The sequence below is a fragment of the Selaginella moellendorffii genome, unplaced genomic scaffold (assembly GCF_000143415.4).
Source record: "Selaginella moellendorffii unplaced genomic scaffold, v1.0 SELMOscaffold_16, whole genome shotgun sequence".
NCBI lineage: Eukaryota > Viridiplantae > Streptophyta > Lycopodiopsida > Selaginellales > Selaginellaceae > Selaginella > Selaginella moellendorffii.
Window position 1 is genome coordinate 62,475 of NW_003314277.1, and position 15,741 is coordinate 78,215.

Genomic DNA, 15,741 nt, shown 5'->3' on the forward strand with positions numbered 1-15,741 from the left:
ATTTTGTTCGTCTATAATAAAATTCAGATGTTGTAAGCATTCAACATTGGATGCCTCTTAGTTGTGCCTGACTATCATCTCCTTGTAGTAAATGCGGAGGATACCTCGCTCTGGGAGTGATCCCAATGTTCTTGACTTATGGTAAGGAAGAAAGCATCAAACAAACACACAAAATTCACAGCCAACTTACAAGACAAATTCGTTCTTTATGGAGTGGTCAATCTGCTCCTGACTTTTTGGATCCTTGTTTCTCAAGAAACCAATAGTTAGCTAGGGTTTAGGGTATGGCTGCTTCAGCTACATCGAGGCGCTGGCCGATCTATCTCTACGTTCCCAATCTCATTGGTATGCACGATTCGCTTGATCGCCTCAATCTCTACGTTTTATTTTGTGGCAGGGTACGCGAGAATCCTCATAAACATCACGGCTTTTGCGATATGCTTTAGCCACAAGGCTCTTTTCGTGGCGCTCTACTTCTTTAGGTGAGTTTCACAACAATGCCGTCATACATTTTTCTCAAACCCGCCCGCAGTTTCGTTTGCGATTATTTCGATGGACGCTTTGCCCAATTGCTGAATCAAAGTGAGCGCCTTGTTGTTTGTTTTTTTTTTTTTTTTGGCCTTCTTGTGTAAAACAAAGCTTTGCTCTACAGGGTCGACATTTGGAGCTGTTCTCGACATGGTCACGGATAGGTAGTGCCGAGAATTCGATTCAATCAAGCTATAAATCGCTGTTCTTTCTTTGTTCTTGTCAACAGGGTCAGCACTGCAGCACTTCTCGTCATCCTTTCGCATCTCTTCTCGTAAAATTTCTCAGTTTTTCGCTTGGTTTGAGGGATTTTTCTTCTGATAGTTTTCCATACCAGGAACGCATATCTCCTGTTTGTGGGGCTTCTCGCCCTCGACATCTCCAGCCACTGGCTCCAGATGTACAGGTTTGTTCTTCACAAAACGATTGAAAATACAAATGCGGCTAAACGTCTTTCATTTTTTCTTTCGTAGTACGTTTCTCTCCAACAAAACCAGCCACAAGGACGTGAACGATAGCAAGAGCCTTCTTCTCCGACTCTACTATCAGTACCGAGCTGTGATGGGCTACTGCGCTATCGGCGCAGAGGTTCTATACCTCGTCTTGTATCTCTTGGGAGATGGCTCCAAGGATCTCACAGAGGTATGTCTCAATTCTCGCCTTAAACTCTCTCGCATTCCATGTTTGATTTTCTTGTTTCAATCTAGGTGGTGCTCACGGCTGCTGCCGAGAAATCAGTGTTGTTCTACGTGGGACTATTTGCATTTCCCGGCTGCGTGATCAAGCAGATAGTAAATCTCGTCCAGGTGAAGTTCTTCTTGCTTCTTTGCTTAGTTCTCACTTGGGTTGTGGTTTTCCAGATGAAAAGCGCGGCAGATTTGTGTGTGGTGCATGACTTGCAAAAGCCGCAGCAAAAATCCAGCTAGAAATCGGTGGTTTTTCGACGAAGTATAGCGAGTTTTTAAATCTAAGAAGCCCGCCCTATGGATAGATTTTAGGGCTCTTCAGTAAGAGCTAGGGCAGGATGGATGCGCTTGAGGAGAGTGTCTTGGCGAGCGTCTGGCGCCAGGGTGGATTCGCGTTCTGCCAGCTGATGAGGAAATGCCGTAGCGATCCTTCCATGGCCGAGGAGGCGCACGATCTGGCGTGGGAGCAGCTCCATTTGGGGGATTGGCACCAGGTCGATTGTGCTTGGCGGGACGGGTATGCGTTGGCTTGCGTGTACTGGGCGGAGGAGCTGCGCAGAAAGGGCGATCACGCTGAGGCCACCAGAGTTTTGGATATGGGATTGATGATGGGAGGCTTGGCTTTTCGCCCCCGGCTCAATGCAGCGATCTCTTCGCTTTCGCAAGCTTCGGAACCACCCTCTGCTGTTCGTGGAGACGATCAGCTCACAGTCCAGGTAGCCTCTAGTACTTCTTTTTTTCCTTTCGTGTATGATGCTCATCCTTTGATATTTTTTAGGCTGAAAGCTTGCCACCGGGATCGTTGCAAGGACCACCAATGCGAACTATGGCATTTCCATCGATCCAAAAGTTTCTGCAAGAGCTCTTTGCACCGGGTGTTCCTGCGATCTTGACAGACACAATGGCGCATTGGCCTGCGATGAAGAAATGGAAAGACTTGAGCTACTTTCACAAGATCGCTGGAAACCGGACAGTTCCAGTAGAGGTAACACCGTTGCATCCTTTCACTTTCCTCGTCTTGAGCGAAACGTTCGATCAGGTAGGCGAGACATACTTGGCGGAAGGCTGGAAGCAAGAGCTCATGACTATGTCTCGCTTCCTAGATCGAATCTACGATCCTGGAGACTCTACTTCGAGAGCATATCTCGCTCAGCATCCGCTGTTCGATCAGGTGTGGTTTTGAGTTCCTTGTTCCGTCTTAAGTTGGTTCAAACCGTTGATAGGATTAGGCTGCCAGATTCCCGAGCTACAGCGCGACATAGTGACTCCAGATTACTGTGCTTGTGGCGATGGAGAGCTTCACTCGATCAATGCCTGGTTTGGTCCCAGCGGTACCGTCACACCTTTACACCACGACCCTCACCACAACTTGCTCGCCCAAGTCGTCGGTACCAAGTACGTGAGGCTTTACTCTCCAGAGCTCTCGGACTCTTTGCACCCCTTCAGCGATCCAATGCTGCAAAACTCTAGCCAGGTATGAGTTTGTCAGGTCTTTCATCAGTGCTGAAAATTCTCTCTTGTCCTTTCCAGCTCGATCTTGACAAACCAGACTATGAGCGCTTTCCTCTGGCGGAGAAGCTAGCTTTTGTCGACTGTGTTCTTGGAGAAGGCCAGATGCTTTACATTCCACCGAAGTGGTGGCATTACGTCAAGTCCCTCAGCCCAAGCTTCTCCGTAAGCTTTTGGTGGCGATCTTCCTAATGAAAGAACGTGTGCTCGATACGAAGTTTGAGCATGGAAAGAGTGGTGGATCAAGTTTTCGTGGGGGAGTGCGAGGGCTACAAGAGGAAGGTGGTGGCGCTTCTTCACTCCAATAAGATCTACAGTGTGGTGAATCTGAAAGAGTGAGGATCTCCGTGGCTTGGGGATGAGCCAGGAAGCGAGCGACGCAGAGGTCTTCTCGCTCCAGGTAAGAAAATGCCCAGCGAGTGATCATCTAAGAAAATGCCCAGCGAGTGATCATCTAAGAAAATGCCCAGCGGATCATCACGAATACGAACGTGTGCTCGACCCGTTTGCTCTATGAGGGAGTCGCCAAGCTTCTCTATAAGCTTTTGGTGGAACTCTACCAGAATATGCGAAATTTACTGATGGAATGTTCTCACCTTGTAAGAACCCTATTTTGTGTTGAGAATGTGTGCTCGATGAGGGAGGGGTTTTAATCGCGGCGGGGAATGGCGTGTGTGGCGCCGATGCCGCACAACATTGCGCTTGCTAGTCCTCGCGATCGCCTCGTTCGATTGGGCGCGCTCTGGTCTGCCGCTCGCCTAGCTTCGTCTTGGTGGCCGCGCCTCGATAGGCGCCTTTGCGCCGCTGCAATCCAGGTATTTCTCACATCTTATAGGTAGACTACATTTTTTTTCCGTGAGCATTCGTTAAGTTTTACTGGTTTGTCACTTCGTTTTCAGGATAGAAATGTGGCTGGAGTGAACGATCTCTCTGGGCTGCCTTCTCAGCAGCGCTTCTTTGATGTGATCTTCCTGGGAACAGGGACTAGCGAAGGTGTTCCAAGAGTTAGCTGTCTTACAAATCGCTATAAGAGATGTCCTGTAAGTTATCGAGTATCATCTTTTGCATTTCTTGTTGTCGCTCACGATGATCCGATCTTGTACAGGTCTGCTTCGCTGCCTTGCAGGTCGGCAATAAGAACAGGAGGCGGAACACAAGCATTATCGTACGCTACCCAAGGCGCGATGGAACCAGGATGAACATACTCGTTGATGCTGGCAAGTACGGCGAAATCTAAAAACTATCATCTGTGAGTACTGTATTGTTCCACCACTTTCTGTTCTGGTGTTGCATTGGATGACTGACATTGCTAACTTGCGCTGGTCCCGTGACTGAATTCTTCGTGTTCCTATGTAGGTTCTTCTACCACAGTGCGCTTCAATGGTTTCCATACTACGGGTACACCTTTTTTTTTTCCTCCCTCTCTCTCATTTCTCGAGATCTTCCTGACAGATTAAGGCACCTTGACGCTGTTATTATTACCCATTCTCATGCGGATGCTATTGGCGGTAAGTTTGTAAAGTTTCTGGCACTCTATTTCAACTGTGCAAGTGTTTTTTCAGGTTTGGATGACCTTCGCGACTGGACGAACAACATACAAGACTCGATTCCAATATATGTCGCCCAAAGAGATTTGGAGGTGTTGTGAGCTCTTTACGCAGACGAGTGAAAGCTCGACCGAATTCGTTTTTTGCAGGTCATGCGAAAAACTCACTACTATTTGCTTGATCCGACCGTGATCACGGAGGGAACGCAAGTTTCCAAGCTTCAATTCAAAGTGATTGATGAACAGCCATTCTTTGTCGAGGACGTGAAGGTCTGGAATATGTTATCCTCTGTTTCTTTAGTTTGATGATTGCTGGACTGCTCAGGTTACACCACTGCCGGTTTGGCACGGCCCTGGATATCGTTCTCTAGGATTTCGAATAGCAGACATGTGTTATATCAGGTAAACAGCAAATTTACAGTCGGACAGGGTCCTTGTTGCTTGCGTGTCCACTTGCAGCGATGTGAGCGAGATTCCAGAGGAAACATATGCACTTCTACAAAACTGCGATTTGTTGGTTGTCGTAAGTTCGCGTTCTTCCTCTAGATCGACGTTGTTAGTGGTGTTTCTCACGATCATGTCATGCAGGATGCACTGAGACCCGATCGTCCCAGTACGACACATTTTTCTCTTGACCAGGTTTGGATTTGTTCTTGTAAATTCGCAAAAGAGACATTCTTCTCTTCTGTTTTTCAGGCTTTAGATGCTGTGAAAAGAGTACATCCCAAGCGCACGCTCTTTACAGGTACTCGTCTTTTTCTATCTTGGTTTTGAGAGCTTAGCTTTGGTTTCAGGGATGATGCACACGATGGATCACGACAAGGTAAATAAACAATTAGCCGACTTGAAACATTCCGAGGGCCTTGATGTCCAGCTAAGTTTTGATGGACAGCTCGTGCAATTGCGGCTGTGATCTTTTGAATTGTTAAAGCCTGTATTTGAGATTAGTTCAAATCTTCACAAAGGGTGGCAAGAGGGGATCTTAATGGAGTGTGCCAGGATGGCATTTGCTTCGAGAAGGGATTTTGTATCTCGGTATGTTGTCTTGGAAATGCAAAGGGATGTTTTTATGAGCATTTCGCCACCCCGAGACGATTTGCAATAATAGTTGAGGATGCTCAAGAATGCTGTCCCTGGATGTCTTAAGCGGCAGAAATTACCCCAGGTGGCCATTCTCATCTCTTCCAGGCAAAGGTATCCTTCCAGATGCTTTTCTCCTGATAGAGCAGACCTTCATCAGAAAAAATTATAAGACAATCGCCATTCGTTCAGCTCTACAATCGGTTCAAGTTAGACTGTCACTATTCCAAGCTGGTGGAACTGATCATCGGCAAGTCTGGGAACAAACACGAACCATTTCCAGGCCATGCCAGGCATCCAGTCCGTCAAGATGAACTCGGCGGCGCTCGCTGTTCAGGTGAGCGGCAGTTCATGCTGTTGTCGTGGAGATCAGGAAGCTTGCAATGAGCTCAGTCAGCATGAAGCAGGGTTTCGTTCCGGATTTCACCATTTCCAATCAGGCTTAATCATGTGAAAGTTAACGACGATACAGCATCGCTGATATCTTCTGCGTATGATCCTGACAAGGTAGTCCATTTGTGGTACAGGTATACCCTTCTTTTTTTGTTTCTTCTCTTATACCTGCCATTTTATGTGCTTTCAGGCAAGGCGGACGGTTCGAACCAGAATCACAACCAAGACGACAAAAGAGAGCATGAGTCGCAATGACTATAGCAACCTCATTTCTAGGTACGTTATGGGATCAGAGAGCATGAGTCGTACTGACTATAGCAGCCCATATCCAGGTGCTTGTATGCGATCAGCACTTCAACTTCAGAAGGAAGTCGAGGTTAAACTTGGTAAGACTCTGTTTTTAAGCGAGTGGTGGCTCTCTAGAGCCTTATAGTTTATAATATCTAATTAGAATCCAAGCATTGGGTTTCGGGGGGCTTTCCCCGCTGATCGGTGCCTCTTGCTGGAGGAGATCTGCGAGGGCTGGATCATTGAGCGAGGAAATCCAGGCATCCAGCCGCTTGGTCTCCAGCGTGCTTGCTATAACCACACCCGGCAATAATACAATGGTTTCTCTTTGTCTACACCCATGTGGGATGAGAAGAAAATGCGAATCGAGAATTCCAGTTACTTCCCCGTCTTTAGAATCGATTGCCATCTCCGATTCTTGCTGGAGGCTCTACTCGCTCCGATTCATCAAGCTCGTCCTCGACGAGGCTTTAGTTTCCTCTATACATTGGATCTCTCGTCGACGATGAGAACAGCAGCTGCAGCGCCGTCCAGATGAGCACTTGGAGACAATGCCCTCTGCCTCGTTCCTCCACCGAAGTCCTACAAGCTCGGACTACCCGGCTAGGCTCCACAATGGAGTGTAACTCTTTGTTGAAGAGGAAAGCTGTAAAGCTCAGCCAACTCGAACCACTTTAGCAGCATTGTAAATCTCCCTTTCAGTCAATGGTCATGTTTTTTAGCCTTGTTAGAAGAAATTCAGAGTAAATGTCGTTGTAGTATAGTGGTGAGTATTTCCGCCTGTCACGCGGACGACCCGGGTTCGATCCCCGGCAACGGCGAGATTTTACATGTTCGACAGATCTGAAGCATCTGAGGCGCTTGGATCTGGATGCATATAGCATCATGCTAAGCTTGATGTTCATTCCTTCAAACGGAAGAAGGAATTACAAGACAATAATTGAGATTGGGATGATTAAATTAATGTAGAGGATGGGCTTTTTATTTCCAGAACAAGAAAGTCAGATATATAAAGAGAGTGCTTTCACGTCTTTTTTCCTTTTTTGTTTTTTCTTTTTTTTTAGCTCAGGTCTAAATCTCTTAACCTCTACTTGATCACTTTCCTATGACGCTGAGTCATAGTCTTGAGAATCTGGACTACCTAAGCAGCACATAGTCGAAACTAATAACATGGAATGTGTGATTCAGCGTCCCAAGGTCACAAGCTTTAAAGGGAAAAGGCCACAGCCAAAGAACACTTGAAACAACACCATAGCAAGTTGCTAGCTAGGAATTTAGTCTGACAGATGAGTGTTTTCCTTCAGTAAGAATAAATAGGATTGTGCAAGCTTCGACCGTACTACGACGGAGAATCTAGCTCTAAATCTTCCATGTTCCACAGTTATCTTCGAAGTACAGTCCTATGACATTAGAAGCTCAGGTATCCCAGAACAGCATCAACTCTTAATTTGAGCGAAAATTTCAGGGACGATAAGAAGTGGACCATCTTAAGCCCAGTAGACAAAGAAAGTGCCATCAGAATTATGTTGGAGATTTTGATTTGTTCTTTTGGGAAAAAAAATTAAAGAACATCTTTGGATTATCAAGGGATTGCATGGCATAATTTCACAGCTTGCGAGCCAGTGATTCAACAAAGTTCCAGCAAACAAAAGTAAAACTTTCTGTATGGCTTCTGGCTGAGGGGATAGTATTGATATGAGGCGACACATAGGTTGAAACGCCTTGGATCGGTTTTTCAAATGATGTCAAAGTCAGCTTTCTTTCCTGTTCATAATACTTGATAAGTATCATTTTGATAATCAAGTGGCAGCTCCACCTGATGGACAGATCCATCTCATGACAAGCAAATTTTTTCAAGGCAGCACTGTTGTCACAGTGGCTCACAGGTTCTCCAACATCTTGCATGCAGGTGGGTTCTTCATTTCCCTCTTTTCTTATCATGATTCAAGAGATACAGTCAAGTTTGATACGCCATCGAGATTTGCCAATTTTTTGCGAGAGTATCAAGACTTAACGCGATTAGATTAGGTTAATGAGCATCCCCGTGTACGAATTCGATTGCAAAACGAAACGAAAGTTCTAAAGTATTATACACCTTGCATTTTCTCGAGGAGAAGTTTTACCTTCGGCCTCTTTCACCGCACAAGGCATGCGACACATACAGTGGACACGAGCCGAGCCGGGAACTAGCTTTTGCCACGTACGAGCCTTATACGGTATAAATATCTGCCATCTCAAATGTAAAGAAAGTAGTTCATTTGCACAGTTTATTTTTTCCTGGCTAGCTCGCAGCTCAAAAACAATGGCACTCGTCTCAGGCAGCAGCATCGCAACTCTCTCTTCTTCCTCTCTCATCTCCAACAAGCTCCACCTCCAATCCCAATTTCCCACGAGCTCCAGCTCGCGAAATCTAGTAGTGAGAGCGTCCTCGAACAAATCCAAGGATGGTGGCGATGGCGGCATCAGTGGCGTCCTCGACGACACCAAGAAGGAGATCACCCGCGAGGAAGTTCTCAAGAACCAGGCCGAGAACGAGTCGGAGAAGCGCTCAGTGTTTGGCGCCGTGCCATCGTCCGGATCGCTCTATCCCAGGCCAGAGGTTGAGAGGCGACCAGAGACTGGCGATCGATCATTCCCCAGCTTGATGGCGTTCGATGGAGCCGGCCCAGAAACGATTAATGGAAGACTGGTAAGAGATTCTTCGCGTTTTTGCAAGCAACTAACGTGAACTTGACAAGCAGGCAATGATTGGATTGGTGTGGGCATTCGCGGTGGAGCGAATGACGGGACAAACCGTGGCGGAGCAGCTCTACTCGCCGGGGAGCACTGGTCTTTTCCATTTCTTGGCAGTGGCACAGCTATTCGCCTACGCGTCGCTGGTGCCCATGTTTAAGGGCGAGAGCCCCGACAGTAGATCAATTGGGCCGTTTAGAGCCATGGCAGAGCGCTGGAACGGGCGAACAGCGATGCTTGGCTTCCTTGCTTTGGTGATCACCGAGTTTTTCACCAAGATTCCAGTGTTCCACATGATGTAAATTTCCCTCAAAACGTAATTGCCATTCTTTAGCAACTTAAAGTAGGCCTAATTACAGGTGGTCGGACCATGTAAACGTCCGCCTATGAAGCCAGTCTACAGTTGGTCTCGGTTTCAGACGGTCTTCTTGTGTGATGTAAATTTGTTTGTGTTTAAATCATTCCTGTTCCCAAAAGTTTCTCTGGTGCAGGACGAATCCAAGTTGCGACTACAAGGAATTAAAAATGTCCATTGAATGCCATTTGTGGCAAAAAAAACTTCTTTATCAAGTCATGCTTTGTACTTGCTAATTTATGTTTTTAGTATTAGGGACCTGGTAGTTCCCAGGTCCCTAATAGTGCACTTCATTAATTGATGGAGACATCTTTCACCTTTTTGCTGCTTGAGCTTTTATATAGCATTACATACCATTCATTCACATATACTGTTTACAAGGTCGCCCAGCACCCTCCAAGAAGCATGAGACTGATGGGTTCAAATATTCAGCTGTGTATTGTCTAATCTCATTGGCATCAGTGTCGTGTGCATAATCTTATAATCCAAATATAAAGTTGACAAAGAATATACCTTAAGTGTCTTTTATATATATATATATATATAGCATTATGCATAAACAACTTGAGTTTCGAGCTGTGGCATACTTTCAAAAACATGTTTTTTGTCTAGCAATTGCCTTTTCTTGGTATCGTAGGATGTAGCTCAGATGGTAGCATGCGAGAGGCACCGTGATCGATACCTGGCATCTCCATTGAAGCCTAGTGTAGGAACTCAATTGGAAGCTAGGTTTGCTCTTTGTTCGTTCGTTCACTCTCTCTTCTTCCTGCTTTCTCGAAGAAAGCGAAGAGTAGATGCATGATGCCTCCCAGGGATGCTGCATGTGCGGATGCCTTTTGCGAGGGAGTACATGTACCGCAAGACTGTCACGGGGTGGAGCGAAGCTAGAAATTCTGCTGATCAGTTTGAAGGACTGCTTTTTGTTTCTAGGCCTCTGTGGATTTTGATGAAACATGCAACAGAGATCAAATTTCACGTTATTTATTAATGTTTGATCCGTTGCACGGAGCCACATACAGCCTTTTGTTTTTCAATAGTCTCTATCTAGGCGATCCGCATTTCACGTTTTCCATGCAATTATCAACCAAAACTCAGAACAAGATTATGTTTGGTTCCAAAAAATATGTTGTGTTTGTGTGGAGGAGGCCACATTTCAAACACTAGCTTTCTCAACGCTCCCCAGTTTGTCATACATTGATCACATCGGCTCCTGGTGCCAGAAATTCTCGTATGGCTTTGTAAGCGCGGTGGGAAAACCCGGCCGGGCTTCTCGAAGCATGAGAACGCTTGCAGACCTTTGCTTCATCGCGGGACGTCTGGTCGTTGTGGTTCGTGATTTCCTGGACTCTTGAGTGAAAACTCTTCCTCAAATAACAGGAACTGAGCCGCTCCATGGTGACGGACATGGTGAGTCCCAATATCTTCTTTTACTCGCTTCTGACACTTGCTTCCTTCCTGCATGCCGGGACATTTCTGCTTTCTCTCCTCCAGATCACAAACCAATCTCCATGCTGTGGCCGCTCTAGCGACGAAAAGCCTGATGGATGGATAATCTGTTCAATTTGTGACCACGACCAGGAAACTCCTGAATGCTTCACCACTTAAAACCAATCGTTCCCGAGCCAGAAGTTCTCGATGATGATAGCTCATTTCCAGCTGAAGAGGCTCCTGCGTAGTAACCACCGTTGCGTCTCGAATATCTTTCATCCGGATTGGAGTCGGGTTGCTTGTCAAATTCCGACTTTGAAAGCTGAGACGCTGCTGCATACCAAGCTGATAGAGTGATGCCTCTAGAGAAGCCAAATGACTTTTCTGGATAATGTAGTCTCTCGCACACGTTGAACGTCGGACGTCGAGATGAGTCTCCAAAACGACTCGACAGTCCGTGCCAGTAGTATTGCAGCTGCTTCGAATGAGTGATGTTGGTGCTGTCTGAAGGGAAGAGCCACGGCAGTTTGCGATGATAAGAAATGAGGATTTCCTTGGCGGAGAACTTGTTGCATCTTCTTCCAAACTGCAGCTCCGACTCTTCCTCTGGAAACCCGCCCCTGTGTGGCATCTCTTCAAGATCTTCTTCTTTGCTCCTCTTCAAGATCTTCTTCTTTGCACATTTCTTGCTCCTCCAAATGCTCTTCTTCGAATGATGTGGAGGACTCGTCCAGAAACAATACACCACTGACCAGCAGCTGGCCGCGGATTGACGGAACGGCTTTTCTTCAAAACCAGCCCGTGGTGTTTCTTCCAAATCTTCTTGCTGCTCCAAGTGCTCTTCAAATGCGGAAGACTCGTCCAGAAACAGAGGAGTTACATCCCCTTCTGAGCAGCTGATCACGGACTGAGCACAATCTTGCTGTACGAGACAACAGTACGATCTAGCTGCTCACCTTCCACCCCTTCTGAGCAGCTGATCATGGACGGAGTGACAGCGTCTTGATTGGACGATTTAGTCGTCACGGCCACCAAAGGGATGGTCTTGTTGACGCTGTTGATCAGCTGCACAGCAAGAGTCTTCAACTCCACGTCCACCATTAAGTTGTAAAGGAGCTGTATGCCGTCCTGATCGAGTCGCTGAAAGAGAAGAGTTCCATATTGTATGGAACTCCCACTGGGCCACATTTTTAGTAGCATTTTGAGTTGCTAAGGCAGGAAGCAAAGATCGCGAGTGAGTTGCATTTCGTGTGCCGCATTTTGACATTCTCCTTTGCAGTGGATGAAAATCAAACGGCTCGCAGAAGTGGTTCTTGCAAGAACTGCAAAGAAATGAAAATGGCTTCCTACAAAGATGACAACAGTGAGAATCGATAGCACTGGCTAAAGAACAGTCTACCTCGGTGCGTATAGTTCTTGATCCTTGCAGAGGACAAGTGTTTAGGTACCTCGTGAATAGCTCTCTCACGTCTTTCACCTGATTCAAGCAAGTAAACACTCAAGTCCCACAAGTTTGATAGCGAAGCAGTACCGTGGATGATCCGTCAAGCTCCAGGCTCTCCTCTAGACCAGCTGGACCTCCGAACACGATAAGCGCGTGCCTGTGTAAGCCATGAATAACACAAGCAAGAGAAACTGCACGTAAACCTCACCTAAAACTAGGAACGCGAAGATCGCTAGTCAGGACTTTCTCTCCGTGCTCTGACGTACCAATTGTGTAGTCGTAGCCTTCCTTGAAAAGTGAAAAACACTTGAGATAATAGATAAGAGAAACCGGTTTGGCACCTCGAAAGACGAATCGGAGAAAGCTTTAGTCAGGCGATCCACGACACGAACTGTATAGCCCCAGTACAGACCAGCACTCTCTCTCGGTGTGCTGGAAGGGACGACGGACAATTTCTTTCCTGAAATAAAGATCAAAGGGAAACACAGCGATTAAACAAGTGATTGTGAACTTTTTAGCGACACCTCGCTTCAGATTTTTGTCAGTAGATCCCATAGCGACAGTAATCCTGGTGCCTGCCTTTACAGTCTCCTGAATCAAAACATCCTGCACACAAACATGACAATTACTCATACTCCCAAGTTCATCGATAAACAAGGAAAAAGCTTACCTGGCCAAGCCCAACATCAGCATAACATCCATTGCCACGACTCTTCTCGAAGCTTTTGTCCAAAGCAACTCCTACACCTCTCAAGACTTAAAACGCGAAAGGATGAGCAACGCTACCTTCTCGGAATGGCAACATGCTTGCTTTCGGAGATGATGAGGTGAATCCAGCGGAGGCAATTGTCCCTGAAGAAGCAAAGGCATGCATCAGAAACAAAGCTCGAAAGAGTTCTAGCTTGGTTACAAAACCGCATATCGGAGGCTCTTGTGCATTGGAACGAGCGCTCGCCGCAAGTACTGAGGAACCTCCAAGTAGCGAAGAACTCGAGCAAGAAACTCGCCACCACTCGCCTCACCCGTCTCTCTTCCCCATCCGGTCCTCTGGAACGAGCTCGCGGAGCTCTCTCCATCGTCGAAGACAACGATCTACAAGAAAATCTATCGCATGCTCTCGAGAAAGAAAGAAAGAAAGAATACCTCATCGATTCGAAATATCGTGGCAGCCCTCGCGATTTGCCCCGCGAGCTAGAAAGAACCAAAGGAAAGATCACTGCCATAGAGCCCCGAGCCAGCGCTTACCCGTGTGGCGAGCTCTAGCGACTGTGCATTGTTGATGATCGATCCAGACACGGCCAAGCTCACAGTGTACTTGCGACCAGAGGAGCCGGAATCCAGCGCTTGCGAGGAATCGGCATCGCGCTGCTCCTCTCGATCGCCATGCTTCCTCTTCCCCATCGCGAGCTATAAACCCTAAAGTAAACCCGTGAATGTTGTGGGGCATTTTGCGGCATAAAGATCTCGGGCACAAGCATCGCCGCAGCTACTCCCGGATCGCCAGGAACAGGAAATTCGACCGATTGATCGCGGGCACGTCTCTGGCAGCGCGATCGGCCGACACGAATCTGCAAACCCTAAAAGAGGAACTGGACCAGGTGCTAGAGGGGAAGATCCGCGGGAATCCAACGCTCTACGGCGACCTTTTGCGAAGAATCCGCGCCGCCAAGGCATTGCCAGAGGGCATCCGGCTCCACAACCACGTCGCCCAGACCCAATTCAATGGCGACATCTACGTGTGGAATCTCCTCGTCCAAATGTATGGCTCTTGCGGATGCCTCGAGAGGGCATGCTCGGTGTTCCAAGAGATCTCTTCGCCAAATAGCTTCTCGTGGAACATCATGGTCGCAGCATATGCCCAGAACGGGCATTTCCACGGGGCATATTCTACGTTCAAGAAAACGCCCGAGAAGGACATCGTCACCTGGTCGACGATGATCGCGGCGTGCGTCCAGAACGGCCAAGGGCGAAGAGCCCTAACTCTCTTCCGGGAGATGGACATCGAGGGGACAACTCCGACCAAAGTGGCGTTCCTCAGCGTGCTCGAGGCCTGCGCTGCTACTGGGTCTGTGAAGGAAGGCCGGCAAATCCACGCCGAGGTCCAATCCTCGCTAGAGCTCTCCCGGGATGCAAAGATCCAGACCGCCATCGTCAACTTCTACGGCAAATGCGGGCTGCTGGTGGAGGCGCGATCGATGCTCGATGCCGCAGAAGATCGCTGCATCGTCTCCACCAACGCGATGATCTCGGCGTACGTCAAGCACGGCCAGATGGATCGAGCCCGGGAGCTGTTCGACTCGCTGGAATCCCCAAACGTGTCGACGTGGAACTCCATGATTAAGGGGTATGCCCAGCTCGGGCATATCGCCACCGCCGTCGATTTCCTCAAGCGCATGGACTTGGACGGCATCCAGCCCAACACCATGACGCTGCTCACGCTCTTCGACGCCTGCGCGACCATCCCGGCCCCCGCCGAGGGCAAGCTCGTCCACGCCAGCGTCGATCGGGGCGTCGACCGCGACGGCCCCATCGCCACCGCGCTCGTCTACATGTACGGGCGCTCCGGCGGCCTGGACGCCGCGAGGGCCATCTTCGACCGTCTGCCGGACAGGGACGTGGCGCCGTGGACGGCCATGATCGCGTCGTACGCGCACAACGGCCATGGCGCCGCGGCGCTGGAGCTGTTCCAGCGCATGGCGCTCGACGGCTCGCCGCCCAACGCCGTCACCTTCAACACCATCCTCTGCGCGTGCAGCCACTCGGGCGCGCTCTTCGACGCGCGCGGCTACTTTCTGGAGATGCAGGGCAGCTTTGGGATCAGGCCGGACGCGGGGCATTTCGGGAGCATGATGGATCTGCTGGGCCGCGCGGGCAAGCTGGGCGACGCCGAGGAGCTCGCCTACGCCGCGCCTGGGGAGCCGGGCTCCATGGCGTGCACCGCGCTCATGGCCGCGTGCTCCACCCACGGCGACGCCCAGGCCGCCGGGAGGCTCTTCGCGTGGACGAGCTCCGAGGCCGAGCCCCACGCCTCGTCGCCCTACGTCCTCCTCCACAACATCTTCTCTATCGAGCCCTAGTCCGTACGTTTCGTGGGCTTGTGACAGCAAATTCCGTACCAACCGCCGCATTCCGGAGGATATTCTAAACGTCTCTGTACGGCAGATGGCTCCGTACTGTTAACTGTTGTACGAGGTGGAAGATTCGCAGTGATTTCCGTACCAACTGCCGCAACCTAAAAGGATATTCTAGGAGTTACGGACAACGAAGATTCTATGCACGGAAGAAAGATTCGCGGGTACTTGGGATAGAACTTCCCAGCCCTAGAAACAGGGCTAGGGCAGCCATGAACGGCAAGGTCTATGGCGTGCGCAAGGTGTTTGGCGCCTCCACCATGGACGAGGAGTTCGAGGTGAGTTTCGTGGAGCACATGTGGAGCACGCACGGCCGCGCGGAGGTGGCGAGCAGCGCCGCGTTCAAGAGTTACAGCGGCAGCAAGAACCCGGTGGCCATCGCCAGGACGTCGTGGCCGGGCTTCTCCGCCTTCCTCGAGCACCTCCAGGACGTGGGCAAGTGCCGGCTGCGCAAGGACGAGGGGCAGCGCTACGCCATCACGATGCTCGACCCCGGCTGCTCGCCCGGCGGCGGCAAGCGGAAGGCCGAGGACGAGAAGGACGAGCGCGTGCTGGGCGAGCAGATCCAGCGCGCCGCCAAGACCCTGCGCAAGCACCTCCACTCCAAGAACACCGCCAAG

The 15,741-nt window shown here is 49.1% G+C and overlaps 5 protein-coding genes and 1 non-coding gene across 6 annotated transcripts; 5 read left to right on the forward strand and 1 right to left on the reverse strand.

The window, feature by feature from the left end:
* The first annotated feature begins 256 nt into the window (after window positions 1–256).
* Window positions 257–1,518, forward strand: LOC9641561 (probable CDP-diacylglycerol--inositol 3-phosphatidyltransferase 2). Its single transcript, XM_002970915.2, has 9 exons — window positions 257–345; window positions 398–482; window positions 533–582; window positions 653–692; window positions 758–802; window positions 866–934; window positions 1,002–1,170; window positions 1,236–1,334; window positions 1,389–1,518. Exons 1-9 carry the CDS (start codon window positions 285–287, stop codon window positions 1,452–1,454), a joined length of 684 nt encoding a protein of 227 aa, XP_002970961.1. The 5' UTR covers window positions 257–284; the 3' UTR covers window positions 1,455–1,518.
* LOC9641562 (lysine-specific demethylase JMJ30) lies at window positions 1,384–2,963 on the forward strand. Its single transcript, XM_024676013.1, has 5 exons — window positions 1,384–1,930; window positions 1,993–2,199; window positions 2,254–2,385; window positions 2,452–2,688; window positions 2,745–2,963. The coding sequence occupies exons 1-5, from the start codon at window positions 1,553–1,555 to the stop codon at window positions 2,913–2,915; spliced, it is 1,125 nt and encodes a 374-aa protein (XP_024531781.1). The 5' UTR covers window positions 1,384–1,552; the 3' UTR covers window positions 2,916–2,963.
* A 332-nt stretch (window positions 2,964–3,295) lies between these two features.
* LOC9641556 (putative hydrolase C777.06c) lies at window positions 3,296–5,242 on the forward strand. The gene is made up of 12 exons (XM_002970917.2): window positions 3,296–3,538; window positions 3,623–3,763; window positions 3,829–3,944; window positions 4,080–4,121; window positions 4,176–4,231; window positions 4,286–4,362; window positions 4,420–4,539; window positions 4,595–4,671; window positions 4,729–4,792; window positions 4,858–4,908; window positions 4,966–5,014; window positions 5,064–5,242. Exons 1-12 carry the CDS (start codon window positions 3,389–3,391, stop codon window positions 5,180–5,182), a joined length of 1,062 nt encoding a protein of 353 aa, XP_002970963.2. The 5' UTR covers window positions 3,296–3,388; the 3' UTR covers window positions 5,183–5,242.
* Window positions 5,243–6,779: 1,537 nt separating this feature from the next.
* TRNAD-GUC lies at window positions 6,780–6,851 on the forward strand. The gene has a single exon. It is a non-coding gene; the product is annotated as a tRNA-Asp (tRNA).
* A 1,458-nt stretch (window positions 6,852–8,309) lies between these two features.
* LOC112346634 (early light-induced protein, chloroplastic-like) lies at window positions 8,310–9,129 on the forward strand. Its single transcript, XM_024676058.1, has 2 exons — window positions 8,310–8,719; window positions 8,772–9,129. Exons 1-2 carry the CDS (start codon window positions 8,333–8,335, stop codon window positions 9,063–9,065), a joined length of 681 nt encoding a protein of 226 aa, XP_024531826.1. The 5' UTR covers window positions 8,310–8,332; the 3' UTR covers window positions 9,066–9,129.
* A 2,634-nt stretch (window positions 9,130–11,763) lies between these two features.
* Window positions 11,764–13,415, reverse strand: LOC9641557 (putative methyltransferase C9orf114). Its single transcript, XM_024675942.1, is given in 12 exon segments — window positions 11,764–11,892; window positions 11,946–12,023; window positions 12,078–12,147; window positions 12,199–12,278; window positions 12,332–12,450; window positions 12,515–12,596; window positions 12,661–12,731; window positions 12,777–12,800; window positions 12,803–12,842; window positions 12,906–13,082; window positions 13,134–13,181; window positions 13,236–13,415. Coding segments are annotated over 12 exon segments (1,002 nt in total). The 5' UTR covers window positions 13,392–13,415; the 3' UTR covers window positions 11,764–11,835.
* Window positions 13,416–15,741: the final 2,326 nt, after the last annotated feature.

Excerpts from the sequence above, each read along its gene's own strand:
- LOC9641561 (XM_002970915.2), top strand. The coding sequence starts at position 285 with ATGGCTGCTTCAGCTACATCGAGGCGCTGGCCGATCTATCTCTACGTT. Across the intron at positions 583-652 it reads TGCCCAATTGCTGAATCAAA|GGTCGACATTTGGAGCTGTT; the intron begins GTGAGCGCCTTG and ends TTTGCTCTACAG. Across the intron at positions 1,171-1,235 it reads GCTCCAAGGATCTCACAGAG|GTGGTGCTCACGGCTGCTGC; the intron begins GTATGTCTCAAT and ends GTTTCAATCTAG.
- LOC9641562 (XM_024676013.1), top strand. The coding sequence starts at position 1,553 with ATGGATGCGCTTGAGGAGAGTGTCTTGGCGAGCGTCTGGCGCCAGGGT. Across the intron at positions 1,931-1,992 it reads ACGATCAGCTCACAGTCCAG|GCTGAAAGCTTGCCACCGGG; the intron begins GTAGCCTCTAGT and ends GATATTTTTTAG. Across the intron at positions 2,386-2,451 it reads AGCATCCGCTGTTCGATCAG|ATTCCCGAGCTACAGCGCGA; the intron begins GTGTGGTTTTGA and ends TTAGGCTGCCAG.
- LOC9641556 (XM_002970917.2), top strand. The coding sequence starts at position 3,389 with ATGGCGTGTGTGGCGCCGATGCCGCACAACATTGCGCTTGCTAGTCCT. Across the intron at positions 4,232-4,285 it reads TCATGCGGATGCTATTGGCG|GTTTGGATGACCTTCGCGAC; the intron begins GTAAGTTTGTAA and ends GTGTTTTTTCAG. Across the intron at positions 4,909-4,965 it reads CACATTTTTCTCTTGACCAG|GCTTTAGATGCTGTGAAAAG; the intron begins GTTTGGATTTGT and ends TCTGTTTTTCAG.
- LOC112346634 (XM_024676058.1), top strand. The coding sequence starts at position 8,333 with ATGGCACTCGTCTCAGGCAGCAGCATCGCAACTCTCTCTTCTTCCTCT. Across the intron at positions 8,720-8,771 it reads AAACGATTAATGGAAGACTG|GCAATGATTGGATTGGTGTG; the intron begins GTAAGAGATTCT and ends CTTGACAAGCAG.